Genomic DNA, 14,869 nt, shown 5'->3' with positions numbered 1-14,869 from the left:
TGTTTTTGGCACAAAGGTTCTCCTCACATGGAAACCCTTCCGGGCAACCTGAAATTCTTCTGCCCACTGAGAACCCATTCTGTCCCACGGGAAGTGCAGTGCAAAAGCCCCACGTTTCTCTCCCCTGCCAGGAGCTGGTTTCACAGCTCAAATGCCAGACACGATGCAGATGGCCCCAGAAGGGAGGTTGTAGCTTAGTGGGAGTCATTCTATCAGCCCAGGGAACACACAGTATGAGCAGAGGAAAATGACCTCAAGTTGCGCTAGGGGAGGTTTCGATTGCATCTCTAGGAAATATTCCCTCAAGCAAAAGGTGTCAAGCTTGGGAACAGGCTGCCTAGGGAAATGGCTCGGAGTGACCACCCTCAGAGAGGTAGAACAGTCTTGTTGATGTGGCATTTGGGGACCTGGCTGATTGGAGCAGTAGGCAGTGTTAAGTTTGCAGCTGCACTGTGTGATCTTCAGGGACGTTTTCAACCGCGCTGACACCTAGATTTCAGTGTAGCTCAACCAGCGAGGAGTCAAAGCTTAGAGTCAATGATCCTCAAGGGTGCCTTCCAACAGGGATGTCTATGAGATTGCCAGTAAAGGGCCGATGAAAAGAATGACAAAAAGAGAGAACAATGGGAAATCCTTTGGAAAAGCTTCCCCCAACAAGGGCAGCACTAAGCAGTACACCAGGGCCACTCTGAGTGCCTGAGCCAGGAGTTGGCTCAGGGCAAAAGGGTGGGGCTGGCTGGGTTGTGACATGCTGTGACACGTGTGACGTCACGGGGGACGTGTCACAATGGGGACAGCTCTAAAAGGCCCCAGCAGGTAACGCTGGCCCTGCATTGCTTTGGCAAGCGGTGAGTACACACGTGGCGGGGAGGCTGGACTGGGAACAAGGGCTGGGGCAGAAATGCTGCACCTGGGGCTGGGTTCTCCTTCTGCATGCAGGGACAGCCCCCCATGGGAGAGCCTTGGGCAGGCCACAGGGTGGCTGCTGCTGCTGCTGCTGCTGCTGCTGGGGCACGGAGACAGGCCTTGCTGCCTGCATGCTGTCTGTGGCCCTGTGCTTCCTACGCCCAGATCCCTGAGGATCCTGGCCTCTATCCAGCAAGCAGCAGTTCCCTCCCTCCCCGCCCCACTCACAGACTTCTCTCCCTCCTCCTGCAGACCATGGCTCCCATGGCGTTCTTTTTCACGCTCTTGAAAAGCCTCATCCAGTACCCACAGCCCGTGGCTGAGGGATTGGATGAGGAAACACGTCTGCGCATGGAAGTGCGTGCCAAACACCTGGAACGGGAGAGGCTTCAGCTGGAGCAGGAGGTGGAGCGGCATAGCCAGCAGCAGGTGCAGTTCTTGCTGCTCTTAGCTGTTGCTGTGCTCCTGGTCTACATCTTGGTCCTGTGGTTTATTGGGTGGAAAAGCAGCCTGAGGAGAGAGGAGGATGAAGAAGAAAACCGTGGTGCAAATGAAGAGGAAGCGGGCAATGTTGCTGCAAATGAAGAAGACGATGTTGGAAACGAAGCTGTCAATGAGGCTGAAATTGCAGCAAACAACGATGTTGCAATTGCAGTCCAAGTAGAAGATGATTTTGACGATCGCGTTGGACGACTTATAATGCAGCGCATCCGGTGGCCTGTACAGGACCTGCAGAGAGGCTGTCAGTGGACAACTAACCTGATGGACAATTACACGGTTTATTTTGGACACGTCTTGTCAAACAGTTTCTACCCAGTCTTGCAACGAGCCATCGGGGTGGGCAGTGCCTTTGAGGGCTGGAGTCCCCGTGAGGAGGACGTGGTGTACCGCGTGCTCATCCCCATGACTCCTCCCCGAGGCCACAGCTTCCACCTGGAGCTGGACAGTGCAGGGCAGAGGCCCGTGAGGAACTTCCGTGTCCGCGTGCAGCTGGAGTGCACCTGCAGGAGGGAGCAGCAGGCTGAGGACATGCTGTGCTTCCTGCACCAGCCTGAGGAGGAGCTGAGGAGGAATCAGGGTCCCAGCCTCCTGCACACCCTGTGCACCGGCTCCTACCTGGACGTGCAGAAAACTGCCCGCTGGTTCTACCAGCTGGTGAGAGCAATCTGGCCAGCTTTGCCTCAGTCACACAACTGGCACTTAGTGCTGCTGCCCTCCACGCGCTCCTGCCAATTCAAGGTGACCAACGGCAGGGAAAGCTTCAGGATTGAGATGCTCTTCGGGGTGCGGAGAGACGACTCAGCCGTCTTCGTCAGCAGCCAGACCAGAGAGGCCCACACAGCAAGCACAATCTGGCCCGAGTCTTATGCTGTGGCAGAGGCTGAATTCTTCAAGCACATTGCCAGGCAGGCGCCTCCTGACAGCTTGCACCTGAAATGCCTGCAGTTCTTCACCCGACTTCCGCTGGGCTTCAGCTTTTCCACCTACACCATGAAGACCATTGTCATGCACCTGCTCAATGTCAGACCCGTCTCATCGTGGTGCAGGAGAGACCTCCTAGAACGACTGCAGGATATCATCAAGAGCCTGCGCTTCTGTGTGCAAGCCAAACGCCTCAACCACTTCATTGTGGGGAACCCGACGCTCCCTCAGCACATCCATGTACCTGCAGATGTTCAAACGTGTGGGACGTACAATCTTCTCCTTCGCCTGGCGCAGCAGCCGGATGCCCACGCCCAGGCCATCCATGAGTACCGGGTTCTGAAAAGGTGGTACAAAAGAATCCTTCTTGCTGAAGATTGACCCTATGAAGGGGAGGAGTCATGGCTGTGAGCACAGAGCTGTGCTTGTGCTGTTCACAGCTGGCAGCAGAGAACCACCTTGCAGTCCAGATTTGGCTGAGAAGAGGTTGTGTGCAAAGGCTCTGGTGAAGGTCCCACTGGCTCTCCTGCCGCCTCAGCAGGTGGAGGGCCCTGGGTGGTTTTATACCAGGTCTTTCTGTAATTTCATTTTCCAAAAAAAGCACCCAGACCGCATTCAGCCCTGCTTACCACTACTCTCCCATGCCTGAAAAAGCACATGAAGAGAACACGTGCAGGGCTAAAGCCGCCAAAGCCGACCTGCAACATGCAGTCTTTCCTGGCCTTTGAAAAGGGGCAAAATCTAGAGCGTGGAAGTAGTGTGAATGTGGGACAGAGAAAGAGAAAAAAAATGGGGCAAAAAGGACCAAGAGAAAAAGCGGGCGCTGCTGGCCGAGGATCAGTCAACGGATGGAGTCTCTCTGTGTTCCTGGAAGGGACATCTTGACGTCAGCGTTGGAACAACGGCGTTGGAGCTGGCCGGAAATTTTGTATACGAAGGAATCCAGATTTTTATTTCATAGATATATAGTGTATTCCTATTATAGACTATAATATTTATAAATTAGATATACTACTAAACTACCATCAACCAAAACAATATACTAAGAGAAATAATATAAAATATATGAAATGTGTAGTTATGATGTCAGGATAAAAAGTAATTTTAAAGAGTTGAATCTGTAATTATGTGTAAATACTAACAGTAGAGGCCATATTTAGTGTCACTATCTGTTGTGACACATATTGTTGGTTTTAGTATGTTTATGTCTGGAAGGTGTTCCATAAAAGAGAGATATTTATAACACAGATAAGATACATATGATATATACATGCTGTTAAAATTAGATTTGAATAGAACTGTATCAGATGTATTATACACCCCATGCCCGTATATATTACCCCATGCCTCTAATATATTACAATATATTACGTTATTGATGCAATTTTTAGATACATATATAGCCATATCTACTGTCGCTATCTGTTGTGAACCATATATATGCCCTATAGTTATCACATTTAAGAGCGGTGAGCTGGAAAATTCTTTGCTCTTGTTTCAATAAAATGCAACTTTACAGGATCTGCTGTGTGCAAGACTTTATTGATCTCAGCAAGGCCTAGAGTAGTGGTAAATGTCACCCACTGTGAATCTGGGATCTTGAACAGACGCCTTGAAGTCAACCAAACTGAGAGTGCTGAATTGGCTCTAAGCAGAAATTAAGCCAAGCCAAGCCAGCCCCTCAGATCACAGAATCCCAGAATGGCTTGGCTTGGAAGGGTCCTTAGAAATTGTCTTGTTCCAGCCCTGCTGCCAAGGGCAGGGACACCTTCCGCCAGGCCAGGTTGCCACAAGGCGCATCCAAGCTGGCCTGGAACACGGCCCGGGATGGGGCAGCCACAGCTCCTGTGCGCAGCGTGGGCCAGGCCTCAGCAGCCTCTGAGGCCAGAATTCCTTGCCCATCACCAGCCTAAGGCCGTCCTGTGTCGCTGGGAAGCCACTGGCCCTGGCGCTGTCCCTGAGGGCCCTTGCCAAGAGCCCCTGTGCAGGTCTCTGCTGGCTCCCGGGCAGGGACCGAAAGGCCGCAGGAAGGCGCCCCTGGAGAAGGCCTTGGAGAGCGCTGGGGCCAGGAGTGCCGCCATGAGGGCAGCAAGCGGGGCCTGGGCTGTCTGTGCGTGTGGGAGGGCACAGGGCGGGCACCGAGGCCCTGCCAGCTGGAGCTGGGAGCTCTGCAGGGCGGCCGGCAGAGAGGCCTGGGCTCCCGCAGCTCTGCAGCCCTCACGGCTGAGGCAGCTGCCCGGGCACAGCCGGCTGGGGACACGCGGCCGGCCCGGGGCCAGCCGCAGGGGGAGCCGGCTCTGGGGCCGGCCCAGGCCGCAGCAGGGAGCAGCCCATGGGGCTGTGCCCGGCCAGGGAGCGGCTCTGCCCGGGGACAGGGCTCCGGGAGCAGGGCAGCAGGGCCGGCAGTGCCGGGCACAGACACAGGTGCACACATGGCTGCAGCCACAGTCAGGATCACGCAGGAGCCTTCTCACTCTCTGCAGCTCCCACACAGCAGGGTGGGGCTGGTGCAGGCCAGCCTCTGCTCCCAGGAACCAAGGGAGAGGACAAGAGTGGCTGCCCGAGGAATTGGTGCAATTGTCCTTGCTTGAGCCACTTCAGCAATGTGTGGCAGCGGCACTCGGGGACATGGTTGCGAGTTGAACTTGTCTGTGTTAGGTTTGTGCCCTGCGACTTGATAGCAGGACCAATGTGGAGTGGGACACAGCCCAGCTGCTGGCAGCTGTGAGCTGACTTATTCCGTACAGATGAGCCTTCCACCATGGCGAGCACCAGTGCTGGCAGCCGAGCCACTGGCACCATGCCACCTTACACTGCTGCAGAAGACTTGAAGGCTCAGGCTGTGTCACAGGAGGGGGGTGGGTGGCTCTCCCAGCTCTTGAGCTCAAGGTGAGAGGAGAGAAAAGCTGTTACCCATCAGTGCCTTGTACTGAAACATCGTAACAGGGGAAAGAGATGTGCAAAGGCACAATTTTGAGTTCCATGTAGGCAGCACTGAGAATGGACCACTCAAATCCAGGTGTACAATATGGCAAATGCCACACGTTTTCCTGGGGGGGAAAAAGCTTCAAACAAAACAGAACAAAAACCCAAAACCCAAATAGTTACATTTGAATTTTCTGTGATTGATGGCTGAGAGAAGCAGCTGTGCAGTGCTGATTGTGCCTTCTCTGCATACTCATCATCTGTGCTTGTCTCAGGGGTCTCTGAAGCCAGGTAATCATTTCTTCCTGCTCCAGCCTGTGCTGAGACCAAGCAGGCCTGGGGTGCCCAGGCCCGTTAGCAGGAGAGCTGGTGAAAGTCACTGCCAGGCACACGGCCTTCCCCTCCAAGGCTCCAGAGACACAAGGGCAGAAAGCTGTAGCCTAAGCTGCATTGCACTTGCACCTTTGTTGGCCTTGTCTGTCCTCTGGCATCCCTCAGGCTGGGCGGTGTAAATCTGAGCTGCTTCCACAGGGAATTCAGGGTTTGCCCACACTGGGGCCTTGCTGAAGGCAAAGGCCACGCAAGGGCTCTCTCCCTTGTGCCGCCCGTGCCATGGAAGGCCCCAGAGCAAGAGGGCATTTCTTGGCTGCTGAGACCCCTCTTGACACTCTGGCCTTGCAGGTTAGCAAAATCCACACGGACATACGGAGACATTCCCGCACTGACTTTCACTCCTAACCTTTCAATTCTCTACAAGGAAAATTCTGCTTTTTCCTTCTGCTCTGAAGGCCATGGATTCCCTTGGCTGATGTTTTTGGCACAAAGGTTCTCCTCACATGGAAACCCTTCCGGGCAACCTGAAATTCTTCTGCCCACTGAGAACCCATTCTGTCCCACGGGAAGTGCAGTGCAAAAGCCCCACGTTTCTCTCCCCTGCCAGGAGCTGGTTTCACAGCTCAAATGCCGGACACGATGCAGATGGCCCCAGAAGGGAGGTTGTAGCTTAGTGGGAGTCATTCTATCAGCCCAGGGAACACACAGTATGAGCAGAGGAAAATGACCTCAAGTTGCGCCAGGGGAGGTTTCGATTGCATCTCTAGGAAATATTCCCTCAAGCAAAAGGTGTCAAGCTTGGGAACAGGCTGCCTAGGGAAATGGCTCGGAGTGACCACCCTCAGAGAGGTAGAACAGTCTTGTTGATGTGGCATTTGGGGACCTGGCTGATTGGAGCAGTAGGCAGTGTTAAGTTTGCAGCTGCACTGTGTGATCTTCAGGGACGTTTTCAACCGCGCTGACACCTAGATTTCAGTGTAGCTCAACCAGCGAGGAGTCAAAGCTTAGAGTCAATGATCCTCAAGGGTGCCTTCCAACAGGGATGTCTATGAGATTGCCAGTAAAGGGCCGATGAAAAGAATGACAAAAAGAGAGAACAATGGGAAATCCTTTGGAAAAGCTTCCCCCAACAAGGGCAGCACTAAGCAGTACACCAGGGCCACTCTGAGTGCCTGAGCCAGGAGTTGGCTCAGGGCAAAAGGGTGGGGCTGGCTGGGTTGTGACATGCTGTGACACGTGTGACGTCACGGGGGACGTGTCACAATGGGGGCAGCTCTAAAAGGCCCCAGCAGGTAACGCTGGCCCTGCATTGCTTTGGCAAGCGGTGAGTACACACGTGGCGGGGAGGCTGGGCTGGGAACAAGGGCTGGGCCAGAAATGCTGCACCTGGGGCTGGGTTCTCCTTCTGCATGCAGGGACAGCCCCCCATGGGAGAGCCTTGGGCAGGCCACAGGGTGGCTGCTGCTGCTGCTGCTGCTGCTGCTGCTGCTGCTGCTGCTGCTGGGGCACGGAGACAGGCCTTGCTGCCTGCATGCTGTCTGTGGCCCTGTGCTTCCTACGCCCAGATCCCTGAGGATCCTGGCCTCTATCCAGCAAGCAGCAGTTCCCTCCCTCCCCGCCCCATTCACAGACTTCTCTCCCTCCTCCTGCAGACCATGGCTCCCATGGCGTTCTTTTTCACGCTCTTGAAAAGCCTCATCCAGTACCCACAGCCCGTGGCTGAGGGATTGGATGAGGAAACACGTCTGCGCATGGAAGTGCGTGCCAAACACCTGGAACGGGAGAGGCTTCAGCTGGAGCAGGAGGTGGAGCGGCATAGCCAGCAGCAGGTGCAGTTCTTGCTGCTCTTAGCTGTTGCTGTGCTCCTGGTCTACATCTTGGTCCTGTGGTTTATTGGGTGGAAAAGCAGCCTGAGGAGAGAGGAGGATGAAGAAGAAAACCGTGGTGCAAATGAAGAGGAAGCGGGCAATGTTGCTGCAAATGAAGAAGACGATGTTGGAAACGAAGCTGTCAATGAGGCTGAAATTGCAGCAAACAACGATGTTGCAATTGCAGTCCAAGTAGAAGATGATTTTGACGATCGCGTTGGACGACTTATAATGCAGCGCATCCGGTGGCCTGTACAGGACCTGCAGAGAGGCTGTCAGTGGACAACTAACCTGATGGACAATTACACGGTTTATTTTGGACACGTCTTGTCAAACAGTTTCTACCCAGTCCTGCAACGAGCCATCGGGGTGGGCAGTGCCTTTGAGGGCTGGAGTCCCCGTGAGGAGGACGTGGTGTACCGCGTGCTCATCCCCATGACTCCTCCCCGAGGCCACAGCTTCCACCTGGAGCTGGACAGTGCAGGGCAGAGGCCCGTGAGGAACTTCCGTGTCCGCGTGCAGCTGGAGTGCACCTGCAGGAGGGAGCAGCAGGCTGAGGACATGCTGTGCTTCCTGCACCAGCCTGAGGAGGAGCTGAGGAGGAATCAGGGTCCCAGCCTCCTGCACACCCTGTGCACCGGCTCCTACCTGGACGTGCAGAAAACTGCCCGCTGGTTCTACCAGCTGGTGAGAGCAATCTGGCCAGCTTTGCCTCAGTCACACAACTGGCACTTAGTGCTGCTGCCCTCCACGCGCTCCTGCCAATTCAAGGTGACCAACGGCAGGGAAAGCTTCAGGATTGAGATGCTCTTCGGGGTGCGGAGAGACGACTCAGCCGTCTTCGTCAGCAGCCAGACCAGAGAGGCCCACACAGCAAGCACAATCTGGCCCGAGTCTTATGCTGTGGCAGAGGCTGAATTCTTCAAGCACATTGCCAGGCAGGCGCCTCCTGACAGCTTGCACCTGAAATGCCTGCAGTTCTTCACCCGACTTCCGCTGGGCTTCAGCTTTTCCACCTACACCATGAAGACCATTGTCATGCACCTGCTCAATGTCAGACCCGTCTCATCGTGGTGCAGGAGAGACCTCCTAGAACGACTGCAGGATATCATCAAGAGCCTGCGCTTCTGTGTGCAAGCCAAACGCCTCAACCACTTCATTGTGGGGAACCCGACGCTCCCTCAGCACATCCATGTACCTGCAGATGTTCAAACGTGTGGGACGTACAATCTTCTCCTTCGCCTGGCGCAGCAGCCGGATGCCCACGCCCAGGCCATCCATGAGTACCGGGTTCTGAAAAGGTGGTACAAAAGAATCCTTCTTGCTGAAGATTGACCCTATGAAGGGGAGGAGTCATGGCTGTGAGCACAGAGCTGTGCTTGTGCTGTTCACAGCTGGCAGCAGAGAACCACCTTGCAGTCCAGATTTGGCTGAGAAGAGGTTGCGTGCAAAGGCTCTGGTGAAGGTCCCACTGGCTCTCCTGCCGCCTCAGCAGGTGGAGGGCCCTGGGTGGTTTTATACCAGGTCTTTCTGTAATTTCATTTTCCAAAAAAAGCACCCAGACCGCATTCAGCCCTGCTTACCACTACTCTCCCATGCCTGAAAAAGCACATGAAGAGAACACGTGCAGGGCTAAAGCCTCCAAAGCCGACCTGCAACATGCAGTCTTTCCTGGCCTTTGAAAAGGGGCAAAATCTAGAGCGTGGAAGTAGTGTGAATGTGGGACAGAGAAAGAGAAAAAAAATGGGGCAAAAAGGACCAAGAGAAAAAGCGGGCGCTGCTGGCCGAGGATCAGTCAACGGATGGAGTCTCTCTATGTTCCTGGAAGGGACATCTTGACGTCAGCGTTGGAACAACGGCGTTGGAGCTGGCCGGAAATTTTGTATACGAAGGAATCCAGATTTTTATTTCATAGATATATAGTGTATTCCTATTATAGACTATAATATTTATAAATTAGATATACTACTAAACTACCATCAACCAAAACAATATACTAAGAGAAATAATATAAAATATATGAAATGTGTAGTTATGATGTCAGGATAAAAAGTAATTTTAAAGAGTTGAATCTGTAATTATGTGTAAATACTAACAGTAGAGGCCATATTTAGTGTCACTATCTGTTATGACACATATTGTTGGTTTTAGTATGTTTATGTCTGGAAGGTGTTCCATAAAAGAGAGGTATTTCTAACATAGATAAGATACATATGATATATACATGCTGTTAAAATTAGATTTGAATAGAACTGTGTAATATGTATTATATACCCTATGCCTGTATATATTACCCCATGCCTATAATATATTAGAATATATTACGTTACTCATGCAATTTTTAGATACATATATAGCCATATCTACTGTCGCTATCTGTTATGAACCATATATATGCCCTATAGTTAGCGCACTTAAGAGCGGTGAGCTGGAAAATTCTTTGCTCTTGTTTCAATAAAATGCAATTTTACAGGATCTGCTGTGTGCAAGACTTTATTGATCTCAGCAAGGCCTAGAGTAGTGGTAAATGTCACCCACTGTGAATCTGGGATCTTGAACAGACGCCTTGAAGTCAACCAAACTGAGAGTGCTGAATTGGCTCTAAGCAGAAATTAAGCCAAGCCAAGCCAGCCCCTCAGATCACAGAATCCCAGAATGGCTTGGCTTGGAAGGGTCCTTAGAAATTGTCTTGTTCCAGCCCTGCTGCCAAGGGCAGGGACACCTTCCGCCAGGCCAGGTTGCCACAAGGCGCATCCAAGCTGGCCTGGAACACGGCCAGGGATGGGGCAGCCACAGCTCCCGTGGGCAGCGTGGGCCAGGCCTCAGCAGCCTCTGAGGCCAGAATTCCTTGCCCATCACCAGCCTAAGGCCGTCCTGTGTCGCTGGGAAGCCACTGGCCCTGGCGCTGTCCCTGAGGGCCCTTGCCAAGAGCCCCTGTGCAGGTCTCTGCTGGCTCCCGGGCAGGGACCGAAAGGCCGCAGGAAGGCGCCCCTGGAGAAGGCCTTGGAGAGCGCTGGGGCCAGGAGTGCCGCCATGAGGGCAGCAAGCGGGGCCTGGGCTGTCTGTGCGTGTGGGAGGGCACAGGGCGGGCACCGAGGCCCTGCCAGCTGGAGCTGGGAGCTCTGCAGGGCGGCCGGCAGAGAGGCCTGGGCTCCCGCAGCTCTGCAGCCCTCACGGCTGAGGCAGCTGCCCGGGCACAGCCGGCTGGGGACACGCGGCCGGCCCGGGGCCAGCCGCAGGGGGAGCCGGCTCTGGGGCCGGCCCAGGCCGCAGCAGGGAGCAGCCCATGGGGCTGTGCCCGGCCAGGGAGCGGCTCTGCCCGGGGACAGGGCTCCGGGAGCAGGGCAGCAGGGCCGGCAGTGCCGGGCACAGACACAGGTGCACACATGGCTGCAGCCACAGTCAGGATCACGCAGGAGCCTTCTCACTCTCTGCAGCTCCCACACAGCAGGGTGGGGCTGGTGCAGGCCAGCCTCTGCTCCCAGGAACCAAGGGAGAGGACAAGAGTGGCTGCCCGAGGAATTGGTGCAATTGTCCTTGCTTGAGCCACTTCAGCAATGTGTGGCAGCGGCACTCGGGGACATGGTTGCGAGTTGAACTTGTCTGTGTTAGGTTTGTGCCCTGCGACTTGATAGCAGGACCAATGTGGAGTGGGACACAGCCCAGCTGCTGGCAGCTGTGAGCTGACTTATTCCGTACAGATGAGCCTTCCACCATGGCGAGCACCAGTGCTGGCAGCCGAGCCACTGGCACCATGCCACCTTACACTGCTGCAGAAGACTTGAAGGCTCAGGCTGTGTCACAGGAGGGGGGTGGGTGGCTCTCCCAGCTCTTGAGCTCAAGGTGAGAGGAGAGAAAAGCTGTTACCCATCAGTGCCTTGTACTGAAACATCGTAACAGGGGAAAGAGATGTGCAAAGGCACAATTTTGAGTTCCATGTAGGCAGCACTGAGAATGGACCACTCAAATCCAGGTGTACAATATGGCAAATGCCACACGTTTTCCTGGGGGGGAAAAAGCTTCAAACAAAACAGAACAAAAACCCAAAACCCAAATAGTTACATTTGAATTTTCTGTGATTGATGGCTGAGAGAAGCAGCTGTGCAGTGCTGATTGTGCCTTCTCTGCATACTCATCATCTATGCTTGTCTCAGGGGTCTCTGAAGCCAGGTAATCATTTCTTCCTGCTCCAGCCTGTGCTGAGACCAAGCAGGCCTGGGGTGCCCAGGCCCGTTAGCAGGAGAGCTGGTGAAAGTCACTGCCAGGCACACGGCCTTCCCCTCCAAGGCTCCAGAGACACAAGGGCAGAAAGCTGTAGCCTAAGCTGCATTGCACTTGCACCTTTGTTGGCCTTGTCTGTCCTCTGGCATCCCTCAGGCTGGGCGGTGTAAATCTGAGCTGCTTCCACAGGGAATTCAGGGTTTGCCCACACTGGGGCCTTGCTGAAGGCAAAGGCCACGCAAGGGCTCTCTCCCTTGTGCCGCCCGTGCCATGGAAGGCCCCAGAGCAAGAGGGCATTTCTTGGCTGCTGAGACCCCTCTTGACACTCTGGCCTTGCAGGTTAGCAAAATCCACACGGACATACGGAGACATTCCCGCACTGACTTTCACTCCTAACCTTTCAATTCTCTACAAGGAAAATTCTGCTTTTTCCTTCTGCTCTGAAGGCCATGGATTCCCTTGGCTGATGTTTTTGGCACAAAGGTTCTCCTCACATGGAAACCCTTCCGGGCAACCTGAAATTCTTCTGCCCACTGAGAACCCATTCTGTCCCACGGGAAGTGCAGTGCAAAAGCCCCACGTTTCTCTCCCCTGCCAGGAGCTGGTTTCACAGCTCAAATGCCGGACACGATGCAGATGGCCCCAGAAGGGAGGTTGTAGCTTAGTGGGAGTCATTCTATCAGCCCAGGGAACACACAGTATGAGCAGAGGAAAATGACCTCAAGTTGCGCTAGGGGAGGTTTCGATTGCATCTCTAGGAAATATTCCCTCAAGCAAAAGGTGTCAAGCTTGGGAACAGGCTGCCTAGGGAAATGGCTCGGAGTGACCACCCTCAGAGAGGTAGAACAGTCTTGTTGATGTGGCATTTGGGGACCTGGCTGATTGGAGCAGTAGGCAGTGTTAAGTTTGCAGCTGCACTGTGTGATCTTCAGGGACGTTTTCAACCGCGCTGACACCTAGATTTCAGTGTAGCTCAACCAGCGAGGAGTCAAAGCTTAGAGTCAATGATCCTCAAGGGTGCCTTCCAACAGGGATGTCTATGAGATTGCCAGTAAAGGGCCGATGAAAAGAATGACAAAAAGAGAGAACAATGGGAAATCCTTTGGAAAAGCTTCCCCCAACAAGGGCAGCACTAAGCAGTACACCAGGGCCACTCTGAGTGCCTGAGCCAGGAGTTGGCTCAGGGCAAAAGGGTGGGGCTGGCTGGGTTGTGACATGCTGTGACACGTGTGACGTCACGGGGGACGTGTCACAATGGGGGCAGCTCTAAAAGGCCCCAGCAGGTAACGCTGGCCCTGCATTGCTTTGGCAAGCGGTGAGTACACACGTGGCGGGGAGGCTGGGCTGGGAACAAGGGCTGGGCCAGAAATGCTGCACCTGGGGCTGGGTTCTCCTTCTGCATGCAGGGACAGCCCCCCATGGGAGAGCCTTGGGCAGGCCACAGGGTGGCTGCTGCTGCTGCTGCTGCTGCTGCTGCTGCTGCTGCTGCTGCTGGGGCACGGAGACAGGCCTTGCTGCCTGCATGCTGTCTGTGGCCCTGTGCTTCCTACGCCCAGATCCCTGAGGATCCTGGCCTCTATCCAGCAAGCAGCAGTTCCCTCCCTCCCCGCCCCATTCACAGACTTCTCTCCCTCCTCCTGCAGACCATGGCTCCCATGGCGTTCTTTTTCACGCTCTTGAAAAGCCTCATCCAGTACCCACAGCCCGTGGCTGAGGGATTGGATGAGGAAACACGTCTGCGCATGGAAGTGCGTGCCAAACACCTGGAACGGGAGAGGCTTCAGCTGGAGCAGGAGGTGGAGCGGCATAGCCAGCAGCAGGTGCAGTTCTTGCTGCTCTTAGCTGTTGCTGTGCTCCTGGTCTACATCTTGGTCCTGTGGTTTATTGGGTGGAAAAGCAGCCTGAGGAGAGAGGAGGATGAAGAAGAAAACCGTGGTGCAAATGAAGAGGAAGCGGGCAATGTTGCTGCAAATGAAGAAGACGATGTTGGAAACGAAGCTGTCAATGAGGCTGAAATTGCAGCAAACAACGATGTTGCAATTGCAGTCCAAGTAGAAGATGATTTTGACGATCGCGTTGGACGACTTATAATGCAGCGCATCCGGTGGCCTGTACAGGACCTGCAGAGAGGCTGTCAGTGGACAACTAACCTGATGGACAATTACACGGTTTATTTTGGACACGTCTTGTCAAACAGTTTCTACCCAGTCTTGCAACGAGCCATCGGGGTGGGCAGTGCCTTTGAGGGCTGGAGTCCCCGTGAGGAGGACGTGGTGTACCACGTGCTCATCCCCATGACTCCTCCCCGAGGCCACAGCTTCCACCTGGAGCTGGACAGTGCAGGGCAGAGGCCCGTGAGGAACTTCCGTGTCCGCGTGCAGCTGGAGTGCACCTGCAGGAGGGAGCAGCAGGCTGAGGACATGCTGTGCTTCCTGCACCAGCCTGAGGAGGAGCTGAGGAGGAATCAGGGTCCCAGCCTCCTGCACACCCTGTGCACCGGCTCCTACCTGGACGTGCAGAAAACTGCCCGCTGGTTCTACCAGCTGGTGAGAGCAATCTGGCCAGCTTTGCCTCAGTCACACAACTGGCACTTAGTGCTGCTGCCCTCCACGCGCTCCTGCCAATTCAAGGTGACCAACGGCAGGGAAAGCTTCAGGATTGAGATGCTCTTCGGGGTGCGGAGAGACGACTCAGCCGTCTTCGTCAGCAGCCAGACCAGAGAGGCCCACACAGCAAGCACAATCTGGCCCGAGTCTTATGCTGTGGCAGAGGCTGAATTCTTCAAGCACATTGCCAGGCAGGCGCCTCCTGACAGCTTGCACCTGAAATGCCTGCAGTTCTTCACCCGACTTCCGCTGGGCTTCAGCTTTTCCACCTACACCATGAAGACCATTGTCATGCACCTGCTCAATGTCAGACCCGTCTCATCGTGGTGCAGGAGAGACCTCCTAGAACGACTGCAGGATATCATCAAGAGCCTGCGCTTCTGTGTGCAAGCCAAACGCCTCAACCACTTCATTGTGGGGAACCCGACGCTCCCTCAGCACATCCATGTACCTGCAGATGTTCAAACGTGTGGGACGTACAATCTTCTCCTTCGCCTGGCGCAGCAGCCGGATGCCCACGCCCAGGCCATCCATGAGTACCGGGTTCTGAAAAGGTGGTACAAAAGAATCCTTCTTGCTGAAGATTGA

General features: G+C 54.5%; 3 protein-coding genes across 3 annotated transcripts; all 3 read left to right on the top strand.

The window, feature by feature from the left end:
- Nucleotides 1-1,257: 1,257 nt before the first annotated feature.
- LOC136558241 (inositol 1,4,5-trisphosphate receptor-interacting protein-like 1) lies at nucleotides 1,258-2,709 on the top strand. The gene has a single exon (XM_066552565.1). It carries the CDS (start codon nucleotides 1,258-1,260, stop codon nucleotides 2,707-2,709), a length of 1,452 nt encoding a protein of 483 aa, XP_066408662.1.
- Nucleotides 2,710-7,337: 4,628 nt separating this feature from the next.
- LOC136558240 (inositol 1,4,5-trisphosphate receptor-interacting protein-like 1) lies at nucleotides 7,338-8,789 on the top strand. Its single transcript, XM_066552563.1, has one exon. The coding sequence runs from the start codon at nucleotides 7,338-7,340 to the stop codon at nucleotides 8,787-8,789; it is 1,452 nt and encodes a 483-aa protein (XP_066408660.1).
- Nucleotides 8,790-13,330: 4,541 nt separating this feature from the next.
- On the top strand, nucleotides 13,331-14,869 carry LOC136558239 (inositol 1,4,5-trisphosphate receptor-interacting protein-like 1). The gene has a single exon (XM_066552562.1). It carries the CDS (start codon nucleotides 13,331-13,333, stop codon nucleotides 14,867-14,869), a length of 1,539 nt encoding a protein of 512 aa, XP_066408659.1.

This window comes from Molothrus aeneus, chromosome 6 (assembly GCF_037042795.1).
Source record: "Molothrus aeneus isolate 106 chromosome 6, BPBGC_Maene_1.0, whole genome shotgun sequence".
NCBI lineage: Eukaryota > Metazoa > Chordata > Aves > Passeriformes > Icteridae > Molothrus > Molothrus aeneus.
Note: the sequence above shows the minus strand (reverse complement) of the source record. Positions and strands in the feature narration are given on the sequence as shown.

Coding starts and splice junctions, on each gene's coding strand:
- LOC136558241 (XM_066552565.1), top strand. CDS start 1,258: ATGGAAGTGCGTGCCAAACACCTGGAACGGGAGAGGCTTCAGCTGGAG.
- LOC136558240 (XM_066552563.1), top strand. CDS start 7,338: ATGGAAGTGCGTGCCAAACACCTGGAACGGGAGAGGCTTCAGCTGGAG.
- LOC136558239 (XM_066552562.1), top strand. CDS start 13,331: ATGGCGTTCTTTTTCACGCTCTTGAAAAGCCTCATCCAGTACCCACAG.